The 25,190-nt window shown below is 43.2% G+C and overlaps 1 protein-coding gene across 2 annotated transcripts in view; it reads left to right on the plus strand.

Moving 5' to 3' along the window:
* Nucleotides 1-382: 382 nt before the first annotated feature.
* The window catches only part of KATNAL2 (katanin catalytic subunit A1 like 2), a 40,171-nt gene continuing 15,363 nt past the window's right edge, over nucleotides 383-25,190 (plus strand). The window contains exons 1-11 of one of the 2 annotated variants that reach the window (XM_040984726.1): nucleotides 383-447; nucleotides 5,438-5,604; nucleotides 6,929-6,968; nucleotides 11,628-11,767; nucleotides 12,909-12,997; nucleotides 13,760-13,858; nucleotides 13,994-14,071; nucleotides 16,676-16,774; nucleotides 18,846-18,909; nucleotides 19,099-19,217; nucleotides 24,549-24,640. In XM_040984726.1, coding sequence (XP_040840660.1) covers nucleotides 383-447; nucleotides 5,438-5,604; nucleotides 6,929-6,968; nucleotides 11,628-11,767; nucleotides 12,909-12,997; nucleotides 13,760-13,858; nucleotides 13,994-14,071; nucleotides 16,676-16,774; nucleotides 18,846-18,909; nucleotides 19,099-19,217; nucleotides 24,549-24,640 — 1,052 coding nt within the window. Of the gene's footprint in view, nucleotides 448-5,437; nucleotides 5,605-6,928; nucleotides 6,969-11,627; nucleotides 11,768-12,904; nucleotides 12,998-13,759; nucleotides 13,859-13,993; nucleotides 14,072-16,675; nucleotides 16,775-18,845; nucleotides 18,910-19,098; nucleotides 19,218-24,548; nucleotides 24,641-25,190 lie in introns of both variants that reach the window. The other variant, XM_040984727.1, reaches the window with a different exon arrangement.

The raw sequence follows: 25,190 nt of genomic DNA on the forward strand, positions 1-25,190 counted from the left end.
CTCTTATGTGCACAGCTGCTTTCTGGCTTGTGAACTGATTTCTGTAGTCACTCTCCTTAAGCTAGTCTGAATACCGAGAGTATGCATATTTGTTTCTTCATGGTTGTAAGCAAGAAAAGTCCAATGAGCTTGGCAGAAAGAAGTTCAACTAGTAAAGTACCATCTTAATTCAAGTCACTGTCCCGCCAATGTGCAGTGGAGAAGGCAGCTTTAAGAAGAAAATAACAACAAACAACAGCTTTGTATATCCTTGGCGACTTCCAGCCACCTTCCAGCCCATTAGTCATGCTATGTGGTTTTTCCAGGTTGTATTTACTTTTGAGAGTCTATCACATTAAAAGCAGTGGCTCATCTAAATTCTTCTCTTTTTTCGCAGTGCCAGATGAGGATGGAAGCACGACGCAAAAATCTTCTTATCTTGATTTTGCATTATTTAACACAAGAAGGGTATGTCACATGACAGTTATTCATAGAAATGACTCCTTTCTTTTTTTTTTTGAATGCCTAGGTGTGATTCTAGGCAAGTTATAATTGGGTTTGAAAGAATGGACCTAGGGAATTTTCTCTTGGGGGAAAAAAAAATACTAAGTTTAAGTGCTTTGTTAGAGGTGTGCTTAAATTTTTAAAGATTTATTTTTAATTTTTATTGGAAAAACAGATTTACAGAGAGAAGGCAAGAAAGAAGATCTTCCACCTGCTAGTTTACTCCCCAAATGGTGCAATGGCAGGAGCTGAGCCAATCCGAAGCCAGGAGCCAGGAGCCTTTTCTGGGTCTCCCACATGGGTGCAGTTTCCTAAGGCTTTGAGCCATTCATGTATGCTTTCTCAGGCCATAAGCAGGGAGCTGGATGGGAAGTGGAGCAGCTGGCATGCAAACTGGTGACCACATGAAATTCCAGTGTTTGGAAGCAGAGGATTATCCAATTGAACCATTGTGCTGGGCTCTGTGATTATTTTTAGTAGTTCTAATTTTGATATTTGTGATTACAAGTTTGACCACTCCCAGCTCTGCTTCCTGGTCCCTTTCCCCACCACTGCAGAGGGTGGTGAGAGTGGTAGTTCGACTGACCAGGCTTCTTCCACCCATGTGAGAGACCAGCACTGATTCTGGTTTCTGACTTCAGCTCCAACCAGCACTAGCTGTCGCAAGCATTTGGAAGGGAATCATGGGATGGAAGATTTTTCTTCCTCATTGTCTCTGTCTGTCTTTGTGCTTTTCAAAAAATAGTTTTGAAATTGGCCCTTTCATGTCACCTTGAATATCAGAATTTTGGATCTTTTTCACCATGATAAGTGTGATGCACTGTGACATGTTTAGCATCAAACATTTCCCACTCCATTTATAAAAGTACATGCTGGGCCTGGCGTGATAGTGTAGTGGTTAAAGTCCTCACCTTGCATGTGCCAGGATCCCATAGGGTTGCCGGTTCTAATCCCGGTGGCCCTGCTTCCCATCCAGCTCCTTGCTCGTGGCCTGGGAAAGCAGTCAAGGATGGCCCAAAGCCTTGGGACCCTGCATCTGCGTGGGAGACCTGGAAGAGCTCCTGGTTCCTGGCTTTGAATCGGCTCAACTTCAGCCGTTGCGGTCACTTGGGGAGTGCACCATCGGATGGAAGATCTTTCTCACTGTCCCTCCTCCTCTTTTCAGAAAAAAAATTTTAAATCTTAAAAAAAAAAAAAGTACATGCTCAGATACTTGCGTCCTTGCTGGGACAGTCCTGGATGTTGCAGGTATTTTGGGAGAGAACCAGCAGAAGGAAGATTTATTCTTACTCTCTCTTTCTCCCTCCCTCCTCTCCTGACTCCTGTTTCTCAAATATAAGTAAATGAATAAAAATTTAAAAATTAGTACCTGACAAAAAGTTGGCCAGGTGGATTTGGATTTTCTTTTTGTAGTACCGTGGGGGGGGGGGGGGGGGGGGGGGGGGGGGGGGGGGGGGGGGGGGGGGGGGGGGGGGGGGGGTGGGGGGGGGGGGGGGCTGGCTATCAACAGTGGGCGCGAGGAGCAGGGTCGAAGTGTAAAACATCTAGAATGATAAGTTGACTATTTTGCTGTGTCTTTTGATGTCTCACCTTCACCCAGAGAACCTTGAATTAGCCTCAGCCCAAACTGATTTCTGAGGTTTGGGAACAAACGTTCTGCAGAGTGTGAATAGGTGTTACTTTAATCCTGCAGTGATTAGAAAAGCTTGACAAACATTAGGTTACACTAAGGTAAACAGTAATCTATCTCAGAACTGCTCTAATTTACTACCACAATGAGAGAAGCTGTGCTGCGGTCACGGTATTCAGGGTTTTGCCCCTTCTGTCTCAAATTAGTTCTCCATGAATGCTTTTTGACTGCTGCCTGCATAAATTAGTTGTCATAATGTTCCAGTATGATGAGCATGGTATAAACAGATAACCAATAAATGTTATTTGAATAGCTATTGAGGAACTTACTAGGATGTAAAAGGGAAGGATACTCAGAAAGCAAGACAAACCCATGATTTAAAAAAAAATCAGTTGTATTTTTTTAATTTGAAAGGCAGATACACAGAGAGAAGGAGGCACAGACACATGATCTTCTATCTGCTGGTTCACTCTCCAAAGGGCCACAATGACCAGAGCTGAGATGATCAGAAACCAGGAACCAAGAGCTTCTTTCAGGTCTACCACATTGGTGCAGGGTCCCAAGGAATGGGCTACTCTCTTCTACTTTCTTATGTCATAGGCAGGGAGTTTGATGGGAAGTGGAGCAGCTGGGACATGAACCGGTGCTTGAATAGGATGTCAACATTGCAGGCAGAGGATTAGCTTGATATGTCATCACATCAGCTCCTTAATAATCTTTGATTTTTATTCCAGAGTATTTAAACTATGTAAATTGTGTTAGAAAGGAGAACACAGAAATAAATGAAAGCATCAGTGCTATCTCTCCTGCAGTCACTGATCCATGGCTGGGAGTTTCTGTTGCTTTGCAGGAAGCATGCATTTCCCCTTTTTGCCACAAGATGTCCTTTTGCATCTTGGATTAATGAAAATTCCACTAAAGTTGATCGTTTTCCTGAGATCTGCCAGGAAAGGCAGGTCTGAATGGATTATCAAGATGAATAGTGAACTATAGGTACTTTATTCTTTTAAAGTCTATTTATTTGAAAGGCATAGTGACAGAGCAACACTGGTTTTTCCATCCACTGGTTCAGTTTCCTATTGCCTGCAACAGTAGGGACTGGGCCAAGTCAAAGGAACTTCAACTGGGTCTCCCACATGAGTGCCAGTAACCCATATACTTGAGTCATCATCGGCTGTCTCCTAGACATTTTAGCGATAAGCTGTGTCAAAGTAGAGGTGGGACCTGATCTCACACATTCCAATGTGAGGCATCCATGTCCTAAGCAGTGGCATAGCCCACTGGTCCATAACTCCTGCCCATTGTAGGTATTTTATAGGTCATATCAGTGTTAAGCAAGAAACCTGCATAAGAATTCAGCAAACAGGATAGATCCTTATGGGTTGGAATAAGCAAGCAGAGAAAATTTTGCAGAGAAAATAACACGAGTTAGGCTTGAAAGATGTGATGGGGAACATTCCATGCAGACATGTGGCAAAAGAAAGGGCATGACAAATAGAATAAGGAAATCAACAGCAAGACCAGAAACTGAATGTGTGAGTAGAATTGGAGCAGACAATAAGGGGTCCTGGATGCCATATCTTCTAGTCCTACAGAATGAATTTGGGTGACCAGTGTGATGCTGTGTGCAGTCTTTCCTGCTTCTTGTCCATGATTACCCACCATTGCCTATGACTGCACGCTACTCTTGCTAAATCTATTGTTTAAGAACGTCACTGTAGTGGCTCTTTCTTCCAGTCACAGCTGATTTAGTTCTCCCCCTGCCCCAAAGCTGTAAGAAATGTGGTAGCAACACACAGGAGAAGTCTGCACCCTAATCAGTTAGCTTAAGCAATACAGGGCTTGCAGTCCTTTGTTTGAATCGTCAAGGCAAATTTCTGGATCCTGGAAAGTACTCATCTGTATTTCTTGGTCTTTTTTTTTTAAGATTTATTTTATTTTTATTGGAAATTCAGATACATTGAGAAGAGGAGAGACAGAGAGGAAGATCTTCCATGCGTTGATTCACTCCCCAAGTGGTCACAATGGCCAGAGACTCTTCCGGGTCTCCCAGGCGAGCACGGGGTCCCAAGGCTTTGAGCTGTCCTCAACTGCCTTCCCAGGCCACAAGCAGGGAGCTGGATGGGAAGCGCAGCTGCCGGGATTAGAATGGGTGCCCATGTGGAATCCTGGTGTGCGCAAGGTGAGGACTTCAACCACTAAGCTACTGTGCTGGACCCTCTAGTCATTTTTTTTTCTTTTTTAAGAATTATTTTTATTGGAAAGTATATTAGAAGGAGAGATGAAGATCTTCATCTGCTGGTTCATTCCCCAAATGGCTGCAATAGCTAGAGCTAAGATAATCCAAAGTTAGGAGCCAGGAGCCTTTCATGTCTTCTACATAGGCACAGAAATGAAGGCGTTGAACCATCCTCTACTGCTTTCCCAGAACACAATCAGGGAGCTGGATGGAAGAGGAGAAGCCAGGACACAAACCAGCATCCATATGGGATTCTGGAATCAGGAACAGGGCCAGGAGTCAAGCATAGTCACGCCCATATGAGACACGAGCATCCCAAGTGATGCCTTAGCAGCTGTTTTAAATGCTTGTGCCTCAATCTGGCTTTGGAATTTCCTCTCCACTCAGGAGACACACTTTGGAATTGTCTTAGTGATGGTAATCCTACTCTGGAGTTGAAATGGTGTAATAATTATCAAATGTTACTAAAAAAAAAATTGGTGAATAAAGAAGCAATTAAGTTATATAAATAACTAATGGGGGTGTGTTCAGGTCCTGCCTGCTCCACTTCTGATCCAGCTCCCTGCTAATGCACCTGGGAAAGCAAATGAACAATAACTGGGCCCCTGCCACCCATGTGGGAGGCCTGGAAGGAATTCTCAGCTCCTGGCGTTGGTCAGGCCCCACTCCTGGCTGTCATGGCTGTTTGAGGAATGAACCAGCAGATGGAATATCTCTCTCACTATAACTCTGACTTTCAAAATAAATTTTAAATCTTCTAAAAAACTAAAGAAATAACAATTCTTGGCTAAAATTAGCAAAGATAAATCACAAAGAATTTTTGAAATGGTTGATTTTATTTGACAAGTCATTAAGGCCCAAAATGTTTTGAATGCTGGTGACATCATTAGAATGAGTATGTAGCTTTTAGAGACAGCTGTTTTTGAAGGACAATCTGTGGATGTAGTCTAGTTTTTATTTGACATATTCTTCCATATAGACATCGTGTTCTGATAGGGTCAGTGGGAATTGTAACTCTTATTTACCTTTACTTTTCCATCTGCAGTTATCTTTTTTTTTTTTCCTTCCTTTCCTGGAACTGGCAGGTATATTGATACAGCAGACACTTTGGAGCAAGAAACTAACCTTGGCTTACAGCACTTTGAAGTGTGTGACAACATTGACCTTGAAACCATCCTGATGGAATACGAGAGCTATTATTTTGTAAAATTCCAGAAATACCCCAAAATTGTGAAAAAAGCTTCAGACACAGGTACATGGTGCTTTTCTGGACAGAAAGCCTCATCTCACCTTTCAGAGCAGTTTCCTCCTCATCTCATTCCCAGATAGATGGCAAACTTATCTCTGCACGGAAAGAGCAAGCCAGAAAGTACATGTCACCTGTTTTAGATCCACATGATCATCTCTCTATTGATGTCCCTCTAGTCAGACTGACAGTTGTCTAAGGAATGTATCTTTTAGGGCAATGAAACCAACGTCTACGGTGGCACAGTTACGTGTTAGAAAGCCAACATTAGTTTCTCCCAAGATGGAGGGAGCTTTTGGCAGAGCATGCAAGATTGTTTTGTTCGGGAAGACCTATTATCTATGTTGAAAAATCATATGAAAATGCATATTGGTAAAGCTAATAGCTCATGTATAGATAATGAAATGCTTTTGAAAGCCATCCGTCCAGATAATGATCAATATAACGCAAGGACCCAGGATAGGTTAGCAGTCAAGGAAGCTGGCAGGAGGAAAGATGTAAAGCGAGGCCCAAGTTTTGTTGTAACGCGGGCTTAGAAATCTGTAAGTGGGGGAAGTAATTATAAACCAAGGGATATCATTGTCCTGTTTGCAAGGCACTTGTTAAGCCACAGATGTTAACATTTCATGTAGGGACCAGGAAACCAAGAGGAACATCAGTTAAAAATAGCCAGGGCTGATGGGGTCTGAGAGGTGCTTTAGCTGGGTTGCTGGGGTGAGCATGTGGCTTCAATGACTGGTTGATGTTACATCTGAAGCTTGAGAGAAAACATTGACTTCTAACCACAGAGCTACCAATGCTATTATTGACATGGTCTGATTTCCAGAATGCCAGTTAGTGTCTAGTTGGTGCCCACAGTCTCTTGTGATATTGGGTACACTCTCTCTATATTTTAAGGTAAACTGGAAGAACGCAAGTGGTAAGTGTTCTCTGCTGGCCGCAGGCAATCGTCCTGATCTCCTACATCCTCCCACTAGATAGTGTCAGGTTCATGAAAATGTTACAAAACAGTGGCCATGAAGCTAACCCATGTTGGAGTTGCCACCAGAATCATGATCTCCTGCACAGGCAATATCTGATGCCTTTGGGGGGATTTTTCTGGGGGGAGATGTTTAGGAAGCCCAGCCCTTTCTCTTCTTTGGTAATTTCCACCTCTCTTTAGACAAAAATAGCTTTCAGCTTTAGGATTCCAAAAGACTACCAGACAAACTTCAAGAATAATGTAAAAGTATATATAGTATATTTATATATATGTGTGTGTGTGTGTGTGTATGAAAAAAATCTTCTCTCAAACTCGTTTTTTTTTTTCCTCCCAATTTTGCAATATCAGAAAATAATTTACCACCGAGAAGTAGCGGGAAGACCAGAAGGTAAAATGCATGTTATTCATCTTGCTAACCTCAACTTCAGGAGTTTGTGGGATCCCTTTCTTGAAGGTTCTCCAGTACAGCTCCATCACTTTATCTACCAGTAATCCCAGATTGGTCATGTGAACTTGACTATGTAATCCCAGGCTGGTCCTGTGACTCTGAAGGGCCCTCCTAATGGAACTGCCTAGAATATCAGCAGTGCCTGTCTTGGGTTTAAATTTATTTTTAATTTTTGCCTACTTATTTGAAAGGCAAAAAGAAAAAAAAAAAGAAAGGCAGAGAGACAAAAAGAGGGACATAGGGAAAGAAATAGAGACATAAACAGATTTTCAATTTGACTGGTTAACATCTACAATGACAGGGCTGAGCCAGGATAAAGTCAAGATCCAGGAACTCAATCAGGGTCTCTCATATTGGTGGCAGGGACCCAGGGACCTGAGCTGTCACTCACTGCCTCCCTGGTTGTACACAAACAGGAAGCTGGAATTGGAAGTAGAGCCAGCCCTGAGCCCGGGTACCTTCATCTGGGTGTCAAGTGTTCCAAATGGCATCTCAACCACTATACCAAATATCTCCTGCTCTGTCCCAATTTTACTACAGACAATTGTACGTTGTGACTCTCTCTTTCCTCTATGTATAGAAAGCCTGGACTTCAGTCAGGAACCCAAATTCAATTCCTGGCTCTGCTACTGAGAAGCATTGAGTAAATTTTAGACACATAGTGAGTTCCTAGCACGTAGCGAGCACCCTAAATGTGGCCTTCTCCCTTTCTCACTCTCTGTGATTTGTGCACTCCCTGATCATGAGTCCTGACCTGCCAGAAGATGATAAGGCAGGGAGGCACAGCCCACATGCTGCCATCGCCAACACTGGCCTTTGGTTCTCTTGCTTGACCTTCCTTCTCTCATGTTCCTCTTCTATTTCTTTCTCCACTTTCTCACATCTACATCTTATTTGGAACTCTTATCATTGAACAGGAGCTGCTCTGTGTCTTGATTACCCTGAGGACACACATTCTCCCCTTCTGGCCTTGGTGAACTCTCTGTTTTGCTTTTCACATGCCCAGCCAACTGGCCATTGTCACAGCCTGTTGGGAAACATGCAGCAATTCCAGGAGCGGGCCAGCTTGCGGACTGCAGGGCCTGTGAATTTTTGCTATCATAATAAATCCTAAATTTCAGGAGAAGGAGAAAGTGGATGACTGGAGAGGCCACGCAGAAATGGAGGCAATGAATAAAATTTTAAAATACCTTCTACTGTGATTTAAAAAACAAAAAAGGTCATGGTCACACAACTTACTAGGTCCATTACCAGGTCCTTTATGGAATGAATTATATGTGTCACCTCTAAGTTCCCTGCTCTTGTGAATTCAACCTAAGAAGGAAGGGATGAAGACATCTCATCGGGCTGCCAGGTGGTGCATGTAAAAAATAATCATGGAGCCTAGGCATTCCTGAGGATAAAGCACATGAAAATATTCTACCTAAGGCAGCCACTGCTGTGGGTTGTTCTTTAGGAATGATTTGATTGTTTTTGGACAAAAGTGTTATTCCTTCATGTACAGTGTCCATAAAGCTGGGCAGAGTTGAGTAATAAATGACAACTTCCTGTGAATAGAAACAGTGAGGAACATTTCAAGAGGCCAGCCTCAGAACATTCTTTGCTGGAGCATCCTCGGTGTTCTGCACCTGGCAGGCATCTGGTAAACAGAGGGTGTCAGGGTGTTTGATCTCCCCTTAGGGGTGGCACCCTGTGGCATGTTTGGCAGCTTGAGATCTCTTCAGCACTCCTCTAGAGGTGTTTGTACCTGGCAGGCGTACATGTAGAAAAGCAAGTGGCTGCAGGTTGATGTAGAAGTAATGAATGGTGTTTCTATGCACCTTTATAATCAAGGATAGTCATTGAAATGGGAGGTTGTGCCATGAGACTGGCCGTTAGCCAGTCTGAGTGTCTGTATCTAATCTTGTCTCCCATCCCAGAGAGCGTGCTCCCTGTTTACAGATCTGCTGATGGCCCAAGGGAGGAAAAGCCACCTGGTGTGATGGATGACAGAATTAGGATCATGAAAGTTCTTGACAGTATGGAAGATGGGACCAACATTGTAAGATGAAATTATAGGGGTTACATTCAAAGGAAAGATACCCAACACCCCTTTCTTCAACTCCATTACAAAGTAAGAAGTCTGAGTTAACTACAGGTGGACAGCTTAGCCAGCAGTGTGGTGTGATTGCTGCTGCTGTGATCTCAGGCCTCATCAACAGAGACACAGTCTCTAAAAAGGAGGAGGCTGTTCTCTTCTGCTAAGCAGATGGTGGACAAAGAGAAGGTAACTGAGAAGAGGAAGGAGTGGGGAGCCAGGCTGCTTTCAGGAATGACTGGAGCTATTGCAGATAGTCTGAACAGAGGACTTGGGGGTCTTCATCCTCAGAAGAGGAATCAATGAGTTTCTGCAGAATTCTGCTGGGCACCTAGGATTTGCTTCCTTGTTCAGAAGAATTTCACAATCCTTAGAGCTATCTGAACACCGGTTGTGTTGCATTTCAAGGCCCTTGATTTTGGTCATGTGAAAGCAAATCTTGTAGATCAGTTGCTTCCAATGAGAAATCAAGGTGAGCAAAAAGAGTCGCAGTTTCTTGCCAGTTCCTCCAAGATTTTGAGGCAAATTTAACCCAAAAGACTTGTGTATAAAATATATTATTATATTGTATATGTGACATATATTTTATACACACATATATATGAAAGCTCTGCAAAAGTTCATGGAAAATAAAATTCAAAGAAATTTATTTTGGTGGGTACAAAAAAATTGAAATCCATGTATGTATGTGAGGGGGTGTTAAAAAATTTAACAGCACCAAAATAAGCTTATCTTTCAATTTCATTTTCACAAACTTTCTCAAGGACTCTTCCGTATGTAATGTCACTTTATTTAATCAGCACTATTAATAAGGATTTGTGTTTGTAAAATGCTTTGTATCCATGTCATAGATATTTTGTTTTTGTGCTGACAAGAGGCCTAAGGGACAGTTTTCTGAGTTCAGAGGTGGAAGAATTCCTGGGCAACTGTCATTGCCCACCTTTCATGACTTTCAGCCCAGTGGGCCCAACCCTGGGGTCCTGTGTGGACACTGGTGGTACTGTTGACAGGGGTGGTCTTACTGGCCAATCAGCTGTATGCTTACATTACACGAGAGCAGCTTGTTCTTTTCAATCAGGAGTCATTATGAGGACATAAATCTGCCTTTAAAAATTATCCCATCTTGATTGGACCTTCTCAGTTGTTGATGCCTGTATAGTGGACAGCATGTCCAAATGCTCACTTCGGGGAATGATGGCCAGCTCATCTAGGCCAGCAGGGGATGTCAACTACCTCTTTAGAAAACGGAAAGCATAACAGGTTGGACAGTTCACCTTTGCAGCATGTTTTGGAGTCTGGATGCACTAAAGTGGATTCTGTCAACCAATGGACCTTGGAAGGTTTTACTCAACCCTGGAGCAACAAAACCAACGACTTTCCAGAAGCATCAAGGACACTCAGAGCATTCTTCCCCACATCCGAATCTCTAAGGCATCATCAAACAACTGTCCTATCCCCCTTTCTGGGTGCTCATGTAGCTTGACAGCATGGAGTGGCCCCTCCTCCTTCTCTCTTATGGACACAGGAGAAAAAACATCTGAAATATTTTTCCCGCTGACCTTCCTCCATTAGTGAGGAAGGTCACCTTAATCAGAGGCCCACATGGCCCACATGGCTGTGCATTGATCTCAGTTATATAAACAATAAAAGAAAGAAAAATTTTAAAAAATTTAAATCCTATCTTCACTGGAGTTAGCCACCATTCTGACTGGCAGCCCAATCAGTTTGTTTTGTTCAAAGTATTTGACTAAAATTTGTTTCCAAATATGAATGATCAGTGACAGTAGAGATTGGTTTTAGTTTGCTTTTCTTCCACAAGTTCCTTTTGATGCCCACTGCACACAACATGCAGAGAACTATTTTGAGGCTGGGTATATCCAGGGCATTGCATTAAAACCATAGTCAAAGGGCTCGCATTGTGGTACAGCGGGTAAGGCCACTACCTGTGATGTTGACATCCCATATGGATACTGGCTCAAGTCCTAGCTGCTCCACTCCAATCCAGCTCCTTGATAATGTGTCTGGGAAGAGAAGCTTGGGTCCCTGCACCCACAAGGGAGGTCTGGTAAAAATTCCTGTCTCTCAGCTTTGGCCTTGCTCAGCTCTGGTCATTGCAGTCATCTGGGAAATGAACCAATGAATGGAAGAGATTCTCTCTCTCTCTCTCTCTCTCTCTCTCTCTCTCTCTCTCTTTCTCTTTTTTGCCTCCCCACCCCAACCTATAATTCTGACTTTCAAATAAATCAGTCTTTTTATTTTTCCTTTAAAGACTTTAGATCCCTAGACTTCTCTAACATTTCTTAAGTTGAGGATTTCCTTAGACTTGCAGGAACCTATTGAGTGCCCTGATGGGATCAGGACAGGGAGTGACAAGGTGGACGGGTGGAGGGCCGGATGGATCAGTCACAATGTTCACACCTACATGTCTTTCAAGGACATCTGTAAGTCGGCTCCTGGCTGTTTGCTTGTCTTGGGTTCAGTGGTTGGAAGAAGTTCCTGAAAGTCTTTGTTCCCTTGCTCAGGATGACAAGCACCAGCTGTCAAAACCTCCCCAACATCAACCAGCCAAGGCCACGCTCCAAAATCTCAGTGGGGAAGATGGGGGACATGAAATCTCTCAACAAGGAGCGTCCTAAACAGGTCAGGATGGCTTTTCTGGACTGTGGGGCTCTCATTCTTGGCTTAAAAATAACCCCAGGTGGGAAAATAGCCATATTGTTTTACCTTGTGAGACTGTGGGTTTTTTAATTGCCTTGGGGTCTAGTTAAACTTTAGATTTGTTTAATACTCGATTAAAGTCACAGACAATCCCTCCAGTTTTCTTAATGTTTTGGTGTCTCAGAGCAATAGGCTTTTCTCCCTGCTCCAATCCCCCTCCTGTGACTGCTGGGTGAGGACCCAGACGAGGAAGCCCATCCCTCACTCCGAGCAGCCAAGTCTGGTCCTGGCAGGGCTCTGGCCTCCCGTCCGAGGTCTCCACAAGCAGCAGATAAGTTTGACTGGGTGCCTCCATTGTCAGCCAGGGGTGACTTCTAGTGTGCCTGGAGCTCCAGTTCCCCTGGTGCACTTCTCCAACACACATAGCTAACCCTCCCCCGAGACCTCCACATGCCACTGTCACAGAGAAGACACAAGGCGGCAAAAGAAGAGAGCCTTTCAAGTGGGTGACATCCAAGCATTGGTGTTCTGTTGTCCACACTGTCTCACTTAGGCTGAAACATTCCTGGCCTTAAAGGCACAAGCAGCGATGGAACCTGAGAAAATGAAAAATAGTCATCAAAGACTCCTAGGGTATACAATGGCTTAATCGTTCCACTCAACAGGTCAAAAAGAATCCCTCACTCTAATGAGGGTTTGTGATTCTGGCCATTGCAGGCTACCTCAAATGGGAAGAAAGTGGTGATGGAGCTGGTGAGTGCCAGAGCTGGCTGCTTGATGGATGCATTTCCTTACTCACCAGGCCACTAACACTGCTGGCCACAGCGACAAAGAGAAGCCAGAAAGTGGGCATGGGTGCAGTGCCCATCGGAAGAGCTGCCCAGAGCCCATGGCCTGGTGTCTTTTCTGCCTCTCCCAAAAACTGTGCCTTCCACATGGCATTGGTGGGGAGGTTGTTCATCTTGTTGGGTCTGCACAGATGTGGGTCTTTCCATTTGCTGGGTTGGTACTTTCCATGTGATTTTGCCCGAGGCAGTTGGCAGTAGCAGCCAGCATCTGTTCTGTCCATTGTTTTCCACCTCACACTTCCCATTTTTTTTTCTGTTTTTGTTTTGTCTTTGTTTTTTTTTCCTTTCTGCAGGAAGGTGTCATTAACATGGAGAATGCTGACTTTGGCCTGAAAGTGTCAAGAATCAACAAAGACAGTGGAGAGGAAACCGTGCACCCACGGAGAGTAAGTGGAACTCAGGAAGCTGATTCCAAAAAAGGAATTCCCTTGCCTTTCATAATTGAAAATTCAAAGCATTGCTTTTTGTCAAATGAGAAAGTGAAAATGTGACAAGAAAAGGCTGGTTGTGATGAGTGGGCATCTGGCGCAGCAGCTTCACTGCCTCTTGGGACATATGCATCCCCGATCAGAGCGCCCATCTGAGTCCCAGCTGCCCCACCTCCAGTCCTGCTTCCTGCCAACGTGCACCAGGAGGCAAAAGAAAGAGACTCCAGTGTTCCAGCCTCTGCCACCCACATGGTGGACCAGATGGAATTTTGGGTTCCTGGAGTTCCCCTGGCTCCAGCCCAGCCCTGGCTATTGTGGACATTTAGAGAATGAAACAGACCGAAACAGAAACTCTACGTGTGTGTGTTTACTTTTCAAACACGAAAATAAATAGACATTAAGACAAAATGAAAAAAAAAATGAGACTATGCAGGGGAAGTAGTTATATAAAGAAACAAGTAGTATGTGTCAGAAACAGGAAAAAACACCCATGCATTTTGTTTAAATCAATTACATTCCAAAGAATTTATTTGTATGCTTTTTTTTTTTTACATGTTAGAGGACATTATCTTGTCCAATTAGTACAGGTGTTTTTGAAAGCCTAACTGTAAGTTTGCCTCTATCCCAGGGGATCTGGCTATGTCTCCAGTGAGTAGGGCTGAGCTCCGAAGGGCAATCTCTCATGTTTTAAGGCCATAAATACCCATTTCTCCCTTTCAGGGCCAAATCATCGACTTCCGGGGGCTTCTCTCTGATGCCATCAAAGGAGCCACCAGTGAACTTGGCTTGAACACCTCTGACTGCAACCCAGACCCTTCTGTGAGTGGCCACGAGGTGGCATTCATCATTACACCTGCCAACATACAGAAATACAAGTGCAACCTTGAGCTATTTTTATTTATTTATTTTTATGAAGCAGTGCTATAACGAGAGCCTTTCCGTTACTCTCATCAGGAACGACTGCTGAAGCCACTCAGTGCCTTTATTGGCATGAACAGCGAGATGCGAGAACTGGCAGCCGTGGTGAGCCGGGTAAGATCCGCTATTCAATTCACAAATTTACGAAGGCGAGACTGGGGCTCCCGGAGCAATGTGGGCTGCTTCTTTTATTAATAACAATAAATATGATCATTTATTTATAAAGTGCCCCCACTCGCAAAGGCACTCATATTGTTTAGAGGCACAATAATGCATGATAAATAAATTATAGAATCATAAAAATTACAATATAAAAAGCTCACCATCTCACCACAGGGGCCAAGAAAACCAAAGTAGAAAAAAGACTTGGAAAGGAGGGGATGGGAACAGGTGAAAGGTTTTATAGCAGAGGCAAGAGGCCAGGAAAGAAAACCTCTTAGAGACGGAACCAACAGGCCTGTTGTTTAAAAAGCCAAAACCTATGACTGAAACCAGGAGTCTGATGATCTCACATGTGAAAAATAAGATTACAGGTACAATCTTAGCACCCGGACTGCTGGCACCCCAGAACCAGAAAGAAATGATATACCTTGATCCAAGTGTAGGAATCAGTTGATTTGCATTTCACGTCAGATCCCTCTGTGTCTAGCTGGGTGACTGTGGGTAAGCTCCCTGAGCAAATAGTTGATTCCTGAGTTACAGAGTGCTTTTCTGATTCCTATGACCTCATGTTTGCTCCAGGTCTGAAACCTTAACGCAGGCTCAGAGAAATGTTTAAAGGGGTTCCTCCCCTCTCCGCACATAATGCACAGTTACCCCAATTAGCTAAGGCTGCCTCAGCTGCTCTCTGTTTCATCCTATGGTTTCCCACACACCTGCTATGTCAGGTCAGGTGCATAGTGGAAGCTGAACACGTGAACGAACACTAATGGGACGTAGTCCCTGCCTCTGGCTTTCTTGTCTCACGACTTGAGTGCATTTTGCAAGTGTGGAGGAGGAAGGTGTCATGCAGGGAAAGGAAGAGTGTGAGGCCTCTGGGCAGAGGCCATCTACATGAGAAGGAAGTCCTTGTGCATGTTTCTGCTGATTCCTGCAAGAAGCTCAACAGAGCTGTGGGAGAGAGGGTGGGGGATAGGGCTTCTGAAGAAGGGCACTGGCAGCAGAACCCAGGGCTGAGAAGAGCCTGCAGGGGATGGGGAACCTGGGAAAGGCCTCCTTGGGGGGATGAGCTTATCAAACCTGCCATGGACAGCATGTTCCAAGAAAATCTATCTTGTTCTTGCCTTTTCCCCCCTCAAAGGATAATATGACTAGTGAGGACAGAATTATAGAGGGAAGTGGTCTGAGATGATTGCATGTGGAATCCTTTCCATAGTATCTTGGGAGGTGGTCATTCAGCCCCCTGCTTGAATGTCTACCACATCAGGGAACTCACCACCACATGAGACAGACCTCTTTGATAATTGGGTTGTTACAAGGCATAATGGGGCTCCTCCCACCTTAGAGATGCAAACTACATACCTAATACTGGCCATTGTGGGTATTTGGGAAGTAAACCCATGGATAGAAGCTCTCTTGCACCCTTCCTCTTAAATAAACAAATACATACATACATATATACATACAGGAATGTGGATAGGTGATGGGCCTGCATTGGATCTAGGCTCTAAAGATACAATAGATTCTCCCAGGATTTCTATAAGACTTAGTTCTTTCTCTATCATCCCATTCCACTCCTATAAATATTTTTTTCCTAATCAAATTAGAACTGTCAGGGAGGGGATTGGGTGGATTTTTAAAAACTAATGTTTTTTAGAAACTAGTGAGTGTTTTTTAAAAATATATTTTGATATTTTTGAATCATGTGCATTTGCTGCTTATTTAAAAATTAAATAATACAAGAATAGTTTTCACTTTGTTCTGTAGTCATTCTAAATGACTTTGCAAGAGAGATCTTTTTTTTTTTCTTTATTTGGGGGGTGGGAGGAGAATGTAACACTCCAGGTATTATTTGCTCGAAATAGTTCCTGCAGAGAAAGGCCCCTGAGTGACTGTTCTGGGGCATCTGGTGAAATTGAAGTTTGGAAACTGTAAATTAGTTATCAGTAAAAGCTACCTTAATTGATTACCCCAGATGGTTGCTACAGGGCTCTACTGTATGAGGCGAAAAGCTCTACTTCTGCTTGGTTGTCACCTCCCTTGAATTCTGTTGAAGCAATTGCTCCTGCTGGAAGTGGGGAATGATCACTAGGGAGAAAGAAAATTGGTTTCAGAGGAGTGCCATCTCTTGTATGAAACAAATTAAGCAAGTGTTTGCAAGATCAAGGAGCAAGAGAGAGGTCAGGCACCTGCTAGTTTTACAGTAAAAACTAATGTAATTTGAACGCATATTCTGTTGCCTCTGTGATCATGGCCATAAATCAGCATGGTGTGCTATTGACCAAAGACAGGTAGAGTCTACTGTTGGAGTCCCCTCTCCCCCACTCTAAAAGCACTATATCGTGCCATCAATATAGGAAAAATTATTGAATATTTTCATGCCATTGCTTTAGTGAATTAATCCTGAATTATGTACACACACATATCTAATATGTGTAATTTTATCACTAACTTTATATTCTATTGTAAGTCAAATATTTTTCACTCTTTTGTTTGTTTGCTATTACAGCTATAGAGGGAAACATTAGTTTTAACAAAATGATCAAATGTGCATTGCAGGACATTTATCTCCATAATCCAAACATAAAGTGGAATGACATTATTGGACTCGATGCAGCGAAGCAGTTAGTCAAAGAAGCTGTTGTATATCCTATTCGGGTAAGGATGGGAAGCCCCCTTGGGAGGTATTTCTGTTCATTATCCATTGGAAAAGCTGTATGTCAAGCACCTAGCAGGAAGGGAAGGGCAGGATGAGCTTCTGTCCATAAATGAACCTGTTGCCCATGTCACAACACACTGAACACTGAAGCATCAAGCCTAGTCAATTTAGAATCAGGCTACATATTGGCCCAAGGTGGGTACTTGCTCTAAGTGATCATTTAAGACCCAAAGGTCTGTTGTATATATGAATTGTCAGCTACTGTAGTTGCCTCAAATTAGGTTACCTCCTTAAAACATACTTATTGCAGTGCATATACCTCCCCTAGGATAGGGCCATTTTGCTTTATTTCATAGAGCCTTCCCTCATTCTCGCCCCGAGTATCATCTGAAGCTTTTTTGTTGGATGAATGTGAAGATTAGACAGTTCTTTCTAGGGAGGGGACAAGGCCAGCCAGCATGTTGCTCTTATTCTTGTATTATTTAATTTTTAAATAAACATGTTGATCATCACTTGCTCTTGAGAAGTTTCTGTTGTGATTCATCAGATGGACAGAACAATAGAAAGCCAATATGATCCATGTTTGGCTTATAAATGTGATAATAAGAAGGTTGGTGTTTCAGTTAGCTTTTTCCATGTAACACACCATCCTAAAACTTAGTGACTTGAAAACAACATCATTGGCTTTGTAATTTTGTGGGTAGGTAAATTGAGATAGACTTAACTGGGCCTCCTCTCTTTTCCAAACAGTATTACCAGCTAGATTCATACAAATATGGGGCATCAGCCAGAGAGGCTGGAAAAGTTAAAATCTACAGGGCAGCTGAGATCTTTCTCCAAATGTCCTTGATTTTTTAGCAGAAAAGTCCCATGTGTTTACAGAGGTTCTCCAGAAAGAGAAGAAAGGGCAAGTCCTGGCTAATGAGCATTTTGTATGTACCTTCTTATATTTCTTATATGTGCTAGGCTTATATTTTCAGTTTGCTTCTTATATATTTGCTAGCATTGGCTGAAGTTGCAAAGCTAGGCCCAGATTCAAGTGGGACCAGAGATTGCACTTAAAGGAAGGAGCCACAACCTGTGGCCATCTTACATAATCTCCTGCAGACAGGATTACAAGTTTATTTTACTGTATCATCTACTTATTTTTACTGATGAACCTTTGCAACACCTGACTTGGGGATGCTTTTGTTCTAAGGAGGCAAAATTGCTGAATTTGAGTTTTCGTCCCCCTCCCTTTTATTTTTCTTGTGCTTAGACATGGGGATAAGAAATATGCTGTTGTTTAGAATTAATAGGCATGTAATGACTCTCCTTCTAAGTGGAACTGTTACAGCAGCAACCTTTCAGAATGGCTGGAACAACTCTGGTTTTGCTGTCTCTGTAGCATTACAAACCGTGTGTGATGGTATCAGGACTTAACATCAGCAAAATCCATACTTGTTAGCTGTAATTTCATTATGAATTATCTTTCCTCTCTGTTTTCCTTCAACCCTTCTCACCCTCTAGGTTGTTTGAATTTTGATTACCTGGAGAGACTCACATACTCTGTTTGGTGTCAGTATCCCACAGTGCACCAGCCCTCAGCAGTAAGGTCTGTGCCAGGTCAAAGTCAGGAGTCCAGGACTCAATCAGCCCAGGCACTCAGATATCAAATACAGATGTTCCAAATGGTGACTCGATCACTACCAAACATCTGCCCTGCTAGTATTCATCTGAAAGCTCACACCTGCTTCACATCATGTGAAAGGTTGCCTAATGATCTGTATATAGAACTGAGGGAAATGATGCAGTCAGAAATAGCCATTGTTAATGGACAAAAAAAAAAAAAAAAAGAAAAGAAAAAGCTCACACTTTTCTTTTACTTAAGAAAATCTTTTTTTTTATTAATTCACAAAAATTGTCAGACATTTTTCCCAAGTGTGAAAATAAGATTGGGATCAGTGAGATATGCACCCAAGCGACCTTGAGACTCAGCGCTGTGCCATGTTCACTGGTCATTACTCGTTTGGGGGAAGGGAGGTGTGCAGCTGACATACTGACCACCTGTTCCCTTCCTTGTTCTCACAGTATCCGCAGCTGTTCACAGGGATTCTTTCCCCCTGGAAAGGACTACTGCTTTACGGCCCTCCAGGTACAAATGCATTCTGTTTGGGCCTTGATATCGGGTGTATGTGTGTTCCTCCTCTGTCACCACTTCAGACCTGGGACAAATGAGAGCTGAGGAGCCCCTTATGTCCCCGCTGTGACTTCCGACTTCCGGCTGGGAGCAGAAGAGTGGGATCTTTGTTCCCGCTCCTGTTTTATTCGTGTGTATCCCCAGGTACAGGGAAGACTTTGCTGGCCAAAGCAGTCGCCACTGAGTGCAAAACCACCTTCTTTAACATTTCTGCATCCACTATCGTCAGCAAGTGGAGAGGGGATTCAGAAAAACTCGTTCGGGTAGGAATTCTTCATTTCAGGATTTTGTTTTTAAAGTTCTAGCAAAGGATGGTGCAACAAAAGGACAGTAGGGTTTATTTGTTTTTAAGTAACATGTATTCACTTTTATTCTGGATCTCGATTTCTGAAAGCCGGCAAACAAACTGACTATAACTTGTCCATCATATCCCCATCAGCAAGATGCACCCCCCTCTTCCTTTGGGAACCACATCAACAGCCCAGTTTTGGTTCGTACAACTCTGGAAAGGATCCTGGGAAGGTCTGAAGTTTTTGTCATCCAAGAAGTGTGCATTAGTCAGCACCTGTTGTATATTCGGTTAATGTTTAATGAAAGGCTATTACTTTTTGCTACTCCCTGTACCAAATTCTCTAAGGAAGAGTCAAGCAACTTAAAACTTCATTATTCTTGCTGATGTTTTGAGCAACTTTTCCTCCATCATGCTTTGCTTTCCTTAAAGGATTGCTTCTAATTTCACAATAACATCTTCATAGTCTTTATGAATAATGTTAATACAAAATACTGCATATTTCCTGAAAATAAGTTACTCTGAAATATTATCCTGAAATTATACTTTTTGGATGACTCATTTCTTAATTATTGTATCCCATTTGGAAATCATATTAGAATATTTTTTAAAAAGGATTCTCTTAATCTGTTTATTATTTTGATATTATTCTCAGGTCATTTCGGGTATAATTTTTTTAAAATAAATTCTTATCACCTCTTCCAGTTTCTACCTTGTGGGAACATTAGTCGATATCTTCTGGGGTTTTTTTTGGTTCTTTGTCTTCCTTACTTAGTACAAGGTCTAGGATTGAATTGAGCTGCTCTTACATTTGTGATCTCCATTTGATTTTAGTCTGCTGGATTTCAATGAACTGAACATTGGCCAACAAGAATCCTTTCAAAAGCCTGAGGCCATTGTTTTAATATATTGCATCTCTGTGTGATGGATAAAGACAAAACCCTTACAGGGTGCCTCCTAGAACTGGTTTAGATTAGATTCATCTCCTGTCTTGAGAAGTGTCAAGATCCATGGTCAGAAATCCTGCACAGGTGCCCAAAGATTACACTGTTCTCCTGAACAGAATACCTGGGCAGGAAGAGTAAGTTCAGATATTTTATGAATATTCTGAGCAAAGGTGAAAGGGCTTTTCTTGTCTTAATGTTGAGTAGAAAAACATCAATTAGCAGAATCTCTGTTCTATTAAACATATTTAAAAATTTCCTATGCCGCATTATTACTTTGTTAGAATTGCATGTGAGGGAATGATTTCTCCCTCAATCTCTTCCCTTCCTTTACCATACATTTAAAAGAAGCAAGCTTTCTTGGAAAAAACAAGAACAAAAGTTCCAAAGGCCATTGAGGTCTCCTCATCTTAGAAGCGATGACTATTAACAGCTGGTGGTCCTTCCTTTCTTTTTAAAGATTTATTTATCTGAAGGAAAGGATGAGAGAGAGAGAAAGAATGAACCATTCACCCACTGACTTCGTTCCAGATGGCTACAAAGGCCAGGGCTGAGCCAGGCTGAAGCCCAGAGCCACGATCTCCCACATGGGTCCCAGAGAGCTAAATACACGGGCCATTTTCCCCTGCTTTTCAGGTCACTAGGGAGCTGTGTGAGGAGTGGAGCAGCTGGGATACAAACTGGCACCCATATGGTGCCAATGTTGTTACAGATGGCAGCTTTACCCTCTGTGCCATAATACCAGTCGCATTTTTCTAGAACATTTGTCTGTATCTACACTAACATCAAGGATACCAGTCTCTTTTTAAGTAGGAATAACATCATACTATGCATCTCCTTCTACTGTGTTTTTCCCTCGTTTAACACTCTAAGATGCTGTTCCACAATATTCTAGACAGACAGGACATATTCTTTAACGTATCTGCATGATACTGAATTGTGGATATACCAAAATGTTTTTGCCCAGTCCTTTTCTTAGTGGGCATTCAGGTTGTTTCTAGTCTTTTGCTGTATTGAACAGATTAGATTGGACAGTCTTTGTCCACACGTATTTGCCTGTATAGTAACACAGCATAGTTTCCTGAGAAGTAGAATCGCTGTGCCACGAGGTGTGAACAGCACTGATTGCCAAGGCAGCCAGCCACAGGGGGTCCTAGCTTGGTCAGCTGTTATTTGTCAGCATGTTTGCTTTGCCACACTCTGGCTCATTGAGGAGTAACCAAACTTTAAAAAAGAGTCTTTGCCAATCTGCTAGTGAAAAAGCAATATTTCTGTGACTTCTTGTACAATTCTCTGATTTGCAATGAACTTGAGCATATTTTTAGGTATTTAGGAGATATTTGTGTTTCTTCTTTTCCTGTGAAATGCATTTTTAGAAATAGATGTTTAGAAAACAAACCCAAGGAAGGCACATAGCCTCTGCTAACTTTGTAGGCGCTCACCCCACTTTCTTGCAGAAGTGATTTCTTCCTTATTTTCTGGCTTCTTGCAATACTTGGAAAAATCCTACTCATGATGTCAAATTCCTTCTGGTGGAAGCTTCCAGAGAAGGAGCCCTTCAGGATATTCCACTAAGTGAGAGGAGCTTTCCCACCATTTATTTCTCTTTCTCTTCCAATTAGAGAGTTATTTATAGAGAACCTTTGGGTTATGTTCCTCGTTTCTCTCCTAAGGTCTCTTAGGAGTTGCTCGCTATTGAATCATTGAGTGGTCTTTTTAGCAAATGCATACACCTGTTGGTGCTTACATTTCTCCACACTCACCCCACCCCCAACTACATGATTTAACTTCATTCCCGTATCTCTGAAAAGTTTAGAATAGTGCTTCCAGAAGCACTTACCCAGGATTCTATTTATTGTCTTGGAGTCGAGAGAGTAGTGGCTTGGGAGATCTAGCTTCTGGATTTGCTTCCCCTTCCAGTAGAAGTTCTGGGTCTCCTTGCACCCAAGTGAGCTCCTAAGAAAATGTGTGTGCTCTAATAGAGAGCTCTAATATACTATTTTTCATCTGGTAAATTGCTGCTTTTGCAATCACCCTTAATGTGACAGAGTTGGGCCTTCCTTTTTGCGATAAGGTAGAAATGTTAACTTGCTTCTAGTTAGTTGATGTCTATTGAAGTTAAAAGGCATTTGTGGAGCCAGGCTGGTTCCATACCTGTGGTGTCAGTGTTGCAATCTAGGTTTTTGACTAAGTACTTCTTTTTTAGGTTTTTGCCTCTTACATTTTAAGCACTGGCATTGACATGGCTTAAGCAAGTGGTGAAGTTTATTCCAAGAATGAGAAGTACTGACTTACATGAGCTATATTCAGGGAGAGTAGGCCAGAAAGGGAAAGGAGAAAGGAGCAAGATTGCTATCTCTGGGGCCCGGCATTTTGGCCGAAAGGCTAAAGTCCTCACCTTGAACGGGCCAGAATCCCATATGGCGCTGGTTCTAATCCCGGCGGCTCCACTTCCCATCCAGTTCCCTGCTTGTGGTGTGGGAAAGCAGTCTAGAGTGACCCAAAGCCTTTTGACCCTGCACCCATGTGGGAGACCTGGAAAAGCTCCTGGCTTCGGACTGGCTCAGCTCCAGCCATTGCAGTCACTTGGGGAATGCATCATCGGACGGAAGATCTTCCTTTCTGTCTCTCCTCCTGTCTGTATATCTGACTTGCAATAAAAAGAAATAAATCTCAAAAAAAAGAAAAAAAGACTGCTACCTCTGTCCTCAGAGTAAGTCTGGGGTAACGTGCAAGCAAGCAGGTGAGAGGCAAGTGACCAAGAGTGCCCAGCGGCTCTCCAACATGGGCTTTTATAAAGACTTAAGAGGGGAGTGACTATGCAGCAATGCAGAAATGCCCCCCTCTCAAGTTCCGGATGGTTATAGGCAAATGTCATTTGACTCACAGGTGGGCAGAAGGGATTACATAGGCTGGGAAGGTGTGGCTTCCAAGACCATGACCCTGAACTAGCTGTCTGCCTGGACCATAACACCGGAACCTCATATTGTGGCCACTGGTTTGAGTCCAGGTTGCTCCACTTCTGATCCAACTCCCTGCTTGTGGCCTGGGAAAGCAGTGGAGTGTGGCCTAGGACCTTGGACCCCTGCACTCACTTAAGACATCTGTGCCTCCATGTGGAAGGCCTGGAGGAAGCTCTTGGCTTGCAGCTTCAGACTGGCCAAGTTCTGGTGGTGGCAGCCATGAAGAGAGTGAATCAGTGGATGGAGGATCTGTCTTTCCCCGTTTCTTTCTTATTCTGACTCTCTGAAGTAAAACAAAATATTTTTAAAAATATTGAGTGTCCTAACACCGCCATTGCTCTCTCAGCCCACTCGACATCCTTTTGCTTCAATGAAATGAGATTCTTCTAAAATAAAGTGGGAAAGATGGGCAATTTCCCTCTTAGTGTCAGGGAAACCTGCAAGGGATAACCAGCATGCCTGTGAAAACCACAGTCTGGCTTTTTTCTGAGCCTTCCCCTCTTATTTGTTTTGTGATGCTTTGCTAGTGCTGAACAACATGGAGAATAAATCCCCCATGCCTATTAAAAAACCTCAATTCTTTTTAAAATCTCCACCACTCTCTCTGATCAACTGGTGAAGAATTGTATATAGTACTCAAGAGATCAGTTTCAAGGTTAAAAAAAAAAAGGTTTAGCTTTTTATATTTGTTTCATCACCACCACATTTCCCTTTGGGGCTCTTTATTTTGTTTTTATATGTCTGTTCTTTTGCTGGTTGCTTTCCTGTTCTTGCTCCATCTATAATATTTTCTTCTGGAATAGAACATCTTTTTCAATCAAGAATTGCCTTCAAGTACCTGAGCCAACTGCTCAGCAATGTTGAGGTGCTATGGGGAATCCAGGAAGTGATTTGGGGAGCAGAAAACTGGCAAACCTCTTCAGTCTTTCACCCTGTGTTTGCAACCTATCCCTCCTTGTAGCTCTTCCTCCTTGAGAATAACCCTCCAATTGTCACCCCCCCCACCGAATTAAGGGAGAAATCATGAAGGAACATAACATGTTCTCAGGCTCTTGTGACCATTTGGAACCTGTTCAAGGCATAGTATCCCAGGAGTCAGGTTTGGGAACTGAGTTTTACCTTAAGCGTGCCCACTTATGATTAGCAGCCTTGAACTAAGCACCTGCTCTGAGTATGACTTTTATCAAGTGATAAATGGAAGTAATTGGACCATCCAGCCTCATGGGGGTGGCAGTAGGGAGAAATAATGGTGATGATTATAAAGTTATTGTAGAATAACAGAATGTAGTATAAATGCTGATTATTGTGATCATTCTAGCCTTTAGTCTCTGAGCACATCTGAGGACTTGGAGTATGTGAATGTGAATTTAAACATGCCCTTGCTTTTCCCTCACCCAGGTGTTGTTTGAACTTGCCCGCTATCACGCTCCCTCCACCATCTTCCTCGACGAGCTGGAGTCAGTGATGAGCCAGAGAGGCATGGCTCCTGGGTAACAGCACTGGGTGGGAGGGGGCTTTTTGTTGTTGTTGTTGTCACCTCTCCCCACTTGTGTGTTTGCCGGTCGGAAGCTCATCCACGTTTACCAGCAGAAGGCGCCAATGCGTAAGCCCACAGATTTCTGCAGGCACATTAGATCCTATCATCTGGAGAGCTGATTGAAGTCCTTTTTACAGCCAGAGGAAGTGTCCTCCTTCCCCCACCCCACCTCCTTCTGCACAGAGTGGTTTTCAGGCCTGAACAACCACCCCACCCCACCCTCGCAGCCCCAGGATGCCATCCCTCTCCTGCTGCTACATAACAGCAGAGACCACCTCCTCAGAAGCCAGAGTAGCTGCCCTGGGGATGGAGCAATGCTAGGCCAGGGAAGCCACCACGTCTGGGTGACATCAGATTGTGGCTCAGCACGTGTCACGCATTGTATCTCAATGGTTCGATTGGCTAATCCTCCCTCTGCATGCACTAGCATCCATATGAGTGCCAATTCAAGTCCCAGATGCCCCACTTCCCATTCAGCTCCCTTCTTGTGGCCTGGGAAAGCA

The sequence above is a fragment of the Ochotona curzoniae genome, unplaced genomic scaffold (genome assembly GCF_017591425.1).
Source record: "Ochotona curzoniae isolate NIBS_2020 unplaced genomic scaffold, NIBS_Ocur_1.0 contig_43, whole genome shotgun sequence".
Lineage (NCBI taxonomy): Eukaryota > Metazoa > Chordata > Mammalia > Lagomorpha > Ochotonidae > Ochotona > Ochotona curzoniae.